This window comes from Oncorhynchus nerka, linkage group LG7 (genome assembly GCF_034236695.1).
Source record: "Oncorhynchus nerka isolate Pitt River linkage group LG7, Oner_Uvic_2.0, whole genome shotgun sequence".
Lineage (NCBI taxonomy): Eukaryota > Metazoa > Chordata > Actinopteri > Salmoniformes > Salmonidae > Oncorhynchus > Oncorhynchus nerka.
In genome coordinates, this window is record NC_088402.1 from 53,704,758 (window position 1) to 53,715,896 (window position 11,139).

Genomic DNA, 11,139 nt, shown 5'->3' on the forward strand with positions numbered 1-11,139 from the left:
ACCAATTAACTGTAATACACTCCGAAAATAATTTGAAGATAGATACTAAGAAGGTAATTACACTAACCATAACACAGAGTTACCGTATCTAGCCAGTTAGCATGCTAGGTATCCTGACTGCTAAATCCAAAATAATAGTATTTGCAACAATAACAGCCAAGTTTCATCTTAGCAACTGTCTTATAAACAACAGTCCAAACAACATGAAACAGTAGGCCTAGCTAAATAGCTACACCTGCTGCATCTGAAATAAAGGGTTTTCAACTATGACAGTGACTTTCCAAGCATCCATCCAACAACACTTAGATGCCTATTGGATATGGACGAAGCCATCGTTGACATCACCCTGTTGTTTCCTATGAAAATGCTCAGTGGCGCGTTTGATGATTAGGAAATGTAATTTCAGCGTGTCGCCATCTTGCTACATGGAGGAGTTTTTGGAAACATTGCATGCGCAGTTTGAGCGACTCTAGGAAGTGATGTTGCATGCTAGCCCAGTGCTGCCCCCTCTCAAGGAGTATCTCAAATTGAAGGCCAACCAAAGTACTGCAGGCTGCCATTAGCAACTAAATTGTCCTTATAACTTTGTATGTGTGTGATTTTAAAGTAATCGGTTCAAGGACATACACTACATGACCAAAAATATGTGGACACCTGCTCGTCAAACATTTCATTCTCATTCCAAAATCATGGTCATTAATATGGAGTTGGTCCACCTTTGCTGCTATAACACTTTCGTGGGAAGGCTATCCACTAGACATTGGAACATTGCTGCGGGGATTTGCTTCCATTCAGCCACAAGAGAATTAGTGAGGTCCGGCACTGATGTTGGGCAATTAGTCTTGGTTAGAAGCCGGCGTTCCAATTAATCCCAAAGGTGTTCGATGGGGTTGAGGTCAGGGCTCTGTGCAGGCCAGTCAAGTTCTTCCACACTGATCTCGACAAACCATTTCTGTATGTATCTAGCTTTGTGCACGGGGGCATTGTCATGCTGAAACAGGAAAGGGCCTTCCCCAAACTGTTGCCACATTGTTGGAAGCACAGAATTGTCTAGAATGTCATTTTATGCTGTAATGTTAAGATTTCCCTTCACTGGAACTAAGGGGCCTAGCCCAAACCATGAAAAACAGTCCCAGACCATTATTACTCCTCCAAACTTTACAGTTGGCACTATGCATTGGGGCAGCTAGCGTTCTCCTGGCATACGCAAACCCAGATTTGTCCATCGGACTGCCAGATGGTGAAGCGTGATTCATCACTCCAGAGAACGCGTTTCCACTGCTCCAGAATCTGATGGCTTTCCACCACTCCAGCTGACGCTTGGCATTGCACATTGTGATTTTAGGCTTCTGTCCGGCTGCTCGGCCATGGAAATCTATTTCATGAAGCTACCGACGAACAATTCTTGTGATTGAGGATGACTGTTGTCGACGTGTGCAAAGGGTCCCTGGTTCGAGCCCAGGTAGGGGCGAGGAGAGGGACGGAAGCTACACTGTTACATACAGTCAATGGTTGTTAGTCCAGGACTAGGCTTAATCTGTATCTGGGAAACTGGCCCTGCATGGATAAATAAAGAGATGCTAAATGTTGACATCACTCTTTTGCAGACCTGGAAAATGTGTTATCTAGACTGGGTGGGAAGTTCTGTAATGTGTGCAGGAATATAAGCACAACCCTAGTCCACTACAGTAGGCCTATTCATGTTCATATTGACCATATAAAGTGGGGCAAAAAAATATTTAGTCAGCCACCAATTGTGAAGCTTCTCCCACTTAAAAAGACGAGAGGCCTGTAATTTTCATCATAGGTACACTTCAACTATGACAGACAACATGAGAAAACAAATTCCAGAAAATCACATTGTAGGATTTTTAAAGAATTTATTTGCAAATTATGGTGGAAAATAAGTATTTGGTCACCTACAAACAAGCAAGATTTCTGTCTCTCACAGACCTGTAACTTTTTTAAGAGGCTCCTGTGTCCTCCACTCGTTACCTGTATTAATGGCACCTGTTTGAACTTGTTATCAGTATAAAAGACACCTGTCCACAACCTCAAACAGTCACACTCCAAACTCCACTATGGCCAAGACCAAAGAGCTGTCAAAGGCCACCAGAAACAAAATTGTAGACCTGCACCAGGCTGGGAAGACTGAATCTGCAATAGGTAAGCAGCTTGGTTTGAAGAAATCAACTGTGGGAGCAATTATTAGGAAATGGAAGACATACAAGACCACTGATAATCTCCCCCCTCGATCTGTGGCTCCACGCAAGATATCACCCCGTGGGGTCAAAATGATCACAAGAACGGTGAGCAAAAATCCCAGAACCACACGGGGGGGGGGGGGCCTAGTGAATGACCTGCAGAGAGCTGGGACCAAAGTAACAAAGCCTACCATCAGCAAGGGCATTGAAGATGAAACGTGGCTGGGTCTTTCAGCATGACAATGATCACAAACACACCGCCCGGGCAACGAAGGAGTGGCTTCGTAAGAAGCATTTCAAGGTCAGATCTCAACCCCATAGAAAATCTTTGGAGGGAGTTGAAAGTCCGTGTTGCCCAGCAACAGCCCCAAAACATCACTGCTCTAGAGGAATGGGCCAAAATACCAGCAACAGTGTGTGAAAACCTTTTGAAGACTTACAGAAAACATTTGACATCTGTCATTGCCAACAAACGGTATATAACAATGTATTTAGATACACGTTTGTTATTGAACAAATACTTATTTTCCACCATAATTTGCAAATAAATTCATTAAAAATCCTACAATGTGATTTTCTGGATTGTTTTTTCTAATTTTGTCTGTCATAGTTGAAGTGTACCTATGATGAAAATTACAGGCCTCTCATCTTTTTAAGTGGGAGAACTTGCACAATTGGTGGCTGACTAAATACTGTACATTGTAAAATCATCATGAAATTACTTTACCCTACAAAACCATTGTGTAAGCCTAGGCCTAATAACTGGCCTGCTGAAATAGTTACCCTGAACCACTGGCTTTCGTTTGTGGCAGGCAAACTGGAGGGCATTGCTTTACCCATCATGCATTACATGTTTAACCCTATGCTGAAGGTCCAGCAGGTCTGTATCTCAGTCTTAATATCTATTAGTGTATATTTTTAAACAATTATTCTATATTTGATTGTAGTTTGATAGACTGTAGGCTGGGAAACGTGTAATTATGTTTTAGTGTTTCCAGATTTATGAATTATGACTTAACCTATAATTACTTACAATATGAGCGAAATAGTTTTCCTTAAAAAAAGATTTTACAATATGTTAAAAGGAGATTGTGTTGGAATTGTGTGGGTGTACCAACAATGATATGGGCGTTTACGATCCTAAACAAATATTCATGTGAGTAGACCACTGATTGGCCTAAGAAATTCCAGCCTTTAGCTATGGCCATGTAAGAGTAAAAATGAGCAGTATATCTATAAATACACAGTTTAAACTTTTAGTACTTGCCCACATGATCACATCTAAGACACCCTGTTCATGAAACAATAACATTTTATTGAGATCATTTCAGTGTTAAGTACTTCTGTTTGACATTCTCAGAATGTGTACTCATATATAGCCATTGTTTTCAAATGTTCCGCGCATGACACTTCATTCCTGAAACAAGTGACTGATATCTGGAGTGCCACTCAGACTTCACCCAACATCAATGCAACCCTGACACAAGTGGGACAACAGTAACAATAGTTTTTAAAAGGGAGTTTGGGATGTTAAAGGGGAGTGTATCTGAATAGGCATATGTAGAACTGATTCTATGACGTAATAACGCTGCATTCATAACCAAGTGGGAAGGTGGTATTTACCAGATACGACTGGGAAAAATCCACTTGAAACTGCCACAACTGGTAATTACTAGTGGGGAACTGTCATCCTCGAGCACCTTCTCCCACATTCTGACCTCTGACATGGCCTACTAAGGAAATTACCTCAATAACAGCATTTTCTTAACCTGATTTTCTTCCTTAAAATGCCACAAAATGTGTTTTTTTTTAACACCAATTTGTTTATATGACAGATGTTAGTTTGTGGTTGACACAGCTTGTTGGCCATTAGCCAATCTGCGTTTCTCAAAGCATGTGAATGCATCCAACACAACTTCACAATGGGTAATTACTACCGAACCCAGCAAATGTCACTGCTGGCGGGAGGAGACTGGTGAGATGAACCACTGCAGTAGGTTACACCACTAAGAGCTTATAAAAACACAAATACTATCATATGCCACCAAATGAGGGGGAAGAAACAATCCTGGTAGGTTCAGGATCACAAATGTGATTTGTTTGTTTTACTCATACTATGATGACATTTTACAAAATGGGTTGTTCAAGACTGCAGAGTTAAAAACCAACAATCACTCCTGTCCAATGATCCCGAACATACCCCGTCGTAGTGGCCACCGTTAACATTCACTGACTACACCCAACACTACAGGGCCAATATTCAGAAGGTTGTGGAAATCACATACTGTTGTAACTGTTGATAGCCATTTGGGAGAATTTAGCAAATATATCCACACTTCTGAACATAGTGAATACAATGGTGGTACTCTTGTTACTTGGTAATAATACGTGCAATAACAATGAGTTAAAGTAATTAAAATTCACGTTTTCATTACTGAATATATAATAGTAACTTTACAACACCCCACCAAACAGACCCACAAACATAATTAGTTTCTCTTCTCAGTAAGTTAATTGTTCCCTGAAAATGACTACTAGCCTATTCATGGTTGTAAGTGCATGGCTGGCATAGGCAACATAGAATGATGTTCAATTGAAATGTCAAGTGCCAGAGAGGAAACCAGATCAGTGCAGAATAACAATAAGAGGACAGGAGGAGAATAAATAAACCTGATGACCTGTAGGCACGGTGTGATTCAAAATGTTAGAAGACCAGAAATCCCATGAGCCTCGAATGCAACCCGGTTCAACCCTGTTTACTGCTGCGTTCATAACCAAGTGGGAAGTCAGAATATGCCACATACGACTTGGAAAAAGCCACCTGAAAGGCTGGTAATTACTAGTGGGAAACAATCCACATTGACAATTAAATGCAACATTTATATAAATGAATCTATTAATATGGCTTTTGAATACTATAATTTGTATGCAAACATGATAGCTTTACTTTTAGTTTAAGGTTTACGCAGCTTGTTTGCCATTAGCCAATAGGCTTTTCTCAAATTCAAAGCATGTGAATGCATCCAACTAGTATTTAAGACCTCACAACTGGTAAATTCCCACCTCCCATTTGGTTACGAACGCAGCATGCCATCATCAGCTTCACTGTGTACCCAACAGTGTGTAACCCTGCTTGTATGGTCAGTCCGCTGAGGGAAGGATGCGTTCTTGTGACAGAAAATGAGTGGGCCAATACAGGAGGTGGCTGTGCTGGCAGATTAGGGGGAGGTCTCCCTTCTCAGGGAAAATGTCTGAGTTCCATTGAGATGGCGGCTGATCATTTCTCTGCGACTGCAGCTGCCATGGGGATGCGGATTGTGGCCTGTGCCGTCGCTGCCAGCTCCTCGATCTCTGTGTTTAACCGCCTGATGACCCACTCCATCGCCTCTCGTCCCTGAACAAAATACCAAACACACATGGGGAAGTTAAGGGCTGAAACAAGGCCATACATGGATGAGATTATTTTATCTCATACTATTTCCATTCAAATATTCCATCCAGGCTGCAGGTGTAAAGACAGAGGACTTACTTTGCCTGCGTTTGCCGAGATGGTTTTGGCCATGAGCCCTTCCAGGTAACTGCTCAGACTAATTCCTTTCACAGAGATAAGTGCCTCTTGTGTCAGTATGGTCCTAAACATAAGGACAAACAGAAGAAAAAACAAGTTTAGATGTGAAACTCAAACCCATTTATCAATTTAGCTGTAATTAACCTTTAAAATCAACCCATTAAAAAAAAGGTATATATATATATATATATATATATATATATATATCTATCTTACTTTTCAGGATCCTGCGGATGCGGCCTGTATGTTAACTTCTCGTCCACAGATACTATGTTAGTACATGAAATCTGAAAGCAGAGGGAAGTGCATCAATGTCAGTTTACAGGGCTAAAGCTGGAGTTAGCTACAATATCCATAAATGTACACTGAACAAACAAATGCAACAGGTAAAGTAAAGTGCTGGTCCCATTTTTCATGTGCTGAAATAAAAGATCCACAAGCTGTTCCACAAGCACAAAAAGAGTATCCCTCAAATGTGGTGTGCAAATTTGTTTACATCCCTGTTAGTGAGTATTTCTCATTTGCCAAAATCATCCATCCACCTGACAGGTGTGGCATATTATGAAACTGTTTAAACAGCAGTATCATTACACAGGTGCACCTTGTGCTGGGAACAGAATGCCACAGACGTTTCAAGTTCAGGGGGTGTGCAATCGGCATGCTGACTGCAGGAATGTCCACGAGAGCTATTGCCAGAGAATTTAACGTTAATTTATCTACCATAAGCTATCAACATCATTTTAGAGAATTTGGTAGTACGTCCAACTAGCCTCAACTGCAGACCATGTGTAACCACGCCAGCCCAGGACCTACACATCCGGCTTCTTCAACTGCGGGATCATCTTGAGACTAGTCACGAGGACAGCTGATGAAACTGGGTTTGCTAAACCCAAGAATTTCAGCACAAACTGTCAGAAACCGTCTCAGGGAATCTCATCTGTGTGAATGTCGTCCTCACCAGGGTCTTGACCTGACTGGAGTTCGGCATCGTAACCGACCTCAGTGGGCAAATGCTCACCTTCGATGGCCACTGATATGCTGGAGAAGTGTGCTTCTCACCTCTTGAATACCAATTTCAACTGTGCCGGGCAGATGGCGTGTATGGCGTTGTGTGGGCGAGTGGTTTGCTGATATCAACGTTGTGAACAGAGTGCCCCATGGTGGCGGAGGGGTTATGGTATGGGCAGGTATAAGCTATGCAAACAATTGCCTTTTATCGATGGCAATTTGAATGCACAGAGATACCGTGACGAGATCCTGAGGCCCATTGTCATTGCATTCATCCACCGCCTCATGTTTCAGTCTGATAACGCACAGCCCCATATCGCAAGGATAAGGACACAATTCCTGGAAGTTGTAAATGTCCCAGTTCTTCCATGGCCTGCATACTCACCAGACATGTCACCCATTGAGCATATTTGGGATGCTCTGGATCGACATGTACAACAGCGTGTTCAAGTTCCTGCCAATATCCAGCAACTTGGCACAACCATTGAAGAGCGGGACAAGATTACACTGGCCACAATCAACAGCCTAATCAACTTTATTCAAAGGAGATGTGTTGCGCTGCATGAGGTAAACGGGTCACACCAGATACAGACTGGTTTTCTGATCCACGCCACTACCTTTAAGATATGTGCCCAACAGATGCATATGTGTATTCCCAGTCATGTGAAATCCATAGATTAGGGCCTAATCATTTAATTTCAATTGACTGATTTCCTTATATAAACTAACTCCGTAAAATCTTTGAACTTGTTGTATGTTGTGTTTATATTTTTGTTCAGTATACATCCGACAATAGGTTTCAACTCACATTTGTAGATTGTAGCTCAAAAGTCTTTTCCTTGGGGTCCACCACCGAATGTTCCTGGATGTACGTGTTGGTTCGTGTTATACCAATGAGCTGGGATAAAAATAAACATCACTGTCAGTGACATGTTTGACATCAATGACAAAACAATACATCCTCAGATCTGTTGATTCACAAGTTAATGTTTAAGAAACATTGACCCAATAACTTCAAGCGGTCTTGATTACACAACACCAGTCTGAACCGTCAAGCTGAGACAACCTTCAGTAAAAGGTCTAGCAGAGCTGAGGTCATGGCAGTGTGCAATCATGTAACTACCACAGAGCTGTACAGACAGCCAACTGTTCTGAGCATTACCCACTTCACTGGAATGAGCATCATTCAATATTTTGCCTAGTCTAACAGCAAGCTTACACATACTGACTAAGCCCCTGAAATAAACCTGACTCTTCCGTTTGAATTTGTCAACATTAGTACACTCAACTTCTGATAAAAGCAATGGATTTGGATTGTTGCGTGTGCAGAAAAGTATATCAATATCTACAGCAGTGAGAAGAAAAGGTATCCTCATTGGGACTGGTGACCTGCAATGCACTCATCAGGATAATCATATCAGCGGCAATATTGGAGACAGGCATCCGGTGTGCTGAGGACTTACAGTCTTGGCCAAGGAGGGCAGTCCCCATTCTGTGCTGAGCAGTCTGTTGCTGTATAGCCGGCCCTGTGTGTCCACATGTCTGTTCAACACATCCACCCCTACCACGCCAGGGTTCATTGGGTTGGGATACTTCTGCATTGCTGCCTTGGTCACAGTCTCCCACGGGTGGCTGTGTGGGGGGGAGACAAGACAGGAAATAAATATGACTGTAATACTATCATAATGTGTGCATTTCATAATCTTATCACGTGGACATCATGGCATGCGCCAAAATGAATTCATTTGAAAACCTGTCCTGACATTTATCTGACTAAACTTCACGGTGAAGGACGTTTCGGATGAACTCCAACGACTGAGTGGAGCAGAGACCAGGCTTGGGGGAATTCAGCTCTGACTAGTGATTAGCCCAAGGTCAATACTTACATATTAAAAACATATTATGAAACATTTACCTTGTACCCATGTTTGTTCTCTGTAGTTGCATGCCTTTGTTTGCTATAATCCATACTTTATCCATAAACGTTAATCAAATACAACCATTGACTGTTTCCTTGTTGAGATTCAAGTGACATGTGCATTTGCCCTGAGCAGTCATCTTAGAGCAAAAGCAATGAGCAAACCGACAATGGTTGTATTTGTTTAATGTTTATTTAAAAAGTAAGGATTTCAGCAATCAAACAGACACGGAACTACAGAGGACAAACATACGTACGTACAAGGTAAGCGTTTCAGAATTAGCTTTTTTATTTTTTAAGTATTGACCTTGGGCGAATCGATGTAGTTGGAGCTGAATTCCACAAAGCCTGGTGTCTGCTTCACTCCATTAGTGGGATTAATCAGAAACTTCCGTCACCATGGAGTAGTTTAGCCAGCTAGACATTATACTGTGGGACATGGATTTTGAAATATTCATTATGGGTTCAGTAATAGAAGTAAATGTACTTGATTTGACCTTGACCATGTATCCTTTTTAATGTGCAATAGCAGCTTTGTTTACAAATCGCATGCTAGGTTTCCATCTAATTTATGCAAATATTCTAAACTGTGCATTTTCCCACCAGATGAGTGTCCATCAAATTGAATTGATGCAGATAAAAAGCTGTGCGTGATGACGTAGTGCAAATACACATGCGTTTTGCAGTCCCATGTACAGAATTAAAAAACAAGTTAAATGGGCTTTGCATTTTCAACTCTATTGATGGTTCTCACAACAAAATAATGGTGTTACATAGCGAGGGTTGGTATTAGCAGGTGCAGTCTAGCCAACAGGTTGCAGATGTAGGCTGGCCTACCCGCACTCTATTATGAGATTATAATGGACAAAAGAGCAAGATTATTTTTTATTTGTCAAACAGGAAGCCAAGCATCGATGATCATGTCACCAGAATAAGACCAACAATATTTATTGGAAAGGAGCAGCAATTGAGCTCAACATCTGGCACTTTTTCAAACCTGTGAAGTTCTTCCTAACTTATTTTAACTGCATGCTTTCCCGACTAGTCGTTGTGGGAGGACCACACATTGTCGCGTGACTCTAAATTCTTTGATATTATATCAATATTTCTCACAATTAACTTTAAAGACACGGTAGACAAGGTGGGATCTCTTTGTATTTTGTCAACATTTGGAAAGTTTACAGACAAAATGTTACAATCAGTCCAGTAATAAAAAAGACATGTACTTGACTCGCATAAAATGGTAGGATGGAAACCTGGTTAGAGGTATAAAATCCCCAGAGTATTAAACCCTGGTTATTGGGACATAAGAACCATGATCCCACCATTGTGCCTCCAGTACAGTAGGTAGGTAGCTGGAATAGAACGCCCTTTATTCGAGTCTCAGAGTGAATGCCTGTTTAAAAAACAAACATTTAACAGCAGCCAAAGTGAAATGTTATGGCCTTTAACTACCCCCTTACGATGAAATCGGGGAAGCGACAGTGGATCCGTCCGTTAATCACGCGTTCTCAGACAGCACTGGGACGATTGAGGAAACTTGTGTGAACAAAATTACACCGATTGGCCCAAGGTGGGAGCTAGTAATTAACTTAAATGTGTTAGTGTGACTATCTCAATTGCCCGAGGGGTTGCGCTGCATCGTCCACGGGTTACACCATGTAGCCATATTTTAGCTTGTTGACTTGGACTGTTGCCCTTTTTTATTATACCTCAGTGACCGTTATGTAATGAGAGAAACACCTTTAACGCCATTTCTATACAGCTACGACCGGAAGTGACTTTTTCCATGGCAGGTTACGAGAACATAATGAATTCGCAAGTTCGACCACTGCTGGATACTTCGACTGGAATGCATTGACATAGTTAATTAGCTACTTGTAATGTGGTTAACTAGCAGCGTTAGCTAACTAGCTAGTATTTTTTGGTTAGTTAAAAATACTGTTTAGTAACGTTAATATAATTATGGCTGCCTGTTTTCTCGATAGCCATTCGTAGAACAATAGCTAGCAATAACAATGGACAGAGTTTGATGTGTTGGCTAGCCAAGTAGCTTGTTAGCTAGCTAGCTACAACGTTAGATGCTCTAACTAAACACTCACTAATTTGTAATGGCAGCAGGCTAGCGTTAGCTGGCTAAAGTCAAAGAGCTAACGTTGGCCGGTTGGGAACCTAGCTACCACTACCAGCGCTAGCATGCTACAAAATTAAATAAGCTAGCAAGATAACGTAATATCAAGCGTATTTAAAATAAGCACTTTATAAATCCTTATTAATAATTTACTCACTTGAATATGTGTTCGGAGGTCCAGATCTTCATGTTTTACACCGTTTTCTCAGGGCTTGCGAGACGGCCACTTACGACAGCTTGACCTCAGCTGTGAAGGAAACGACGTTGCCCACTAGTGGAAAAATTATGGTCCGTCCCCCTCCACCCACTT

General features: G+C 41.5%; 1 protein-coding gene across 1 annotated transcript; it reads right to left on the minus strand.

Annotated features, from left to right (window-relative positions):
• Positions 1-3,498: 3,498 nt before the first annotated feature.
• Positions 3,499-11,139, minus strand: LOC115131937 (PRELI domain containing protein 3B-like). Its single transcript, XM_029664044.2, has 6 exons — positions 10,987-11,139; positions 8,244-8,412; positions 7,589-7,678; positions 5,989-6,059; positions 5,734-5,836; positions 3,499-5,598 (listed from the first exon to the last, which is right to left on the minus strand). Exons 1-6 carry the CDS (start codon positions 11,016-11,018, stop codon positions 5,482-5,484), a joined length of 582 nt encoding a protein of 193 aa, XP_029519904.1. The 5' UTR covers positions 11,019-11,139; the 3' UTR covers positions 3,499-5,481.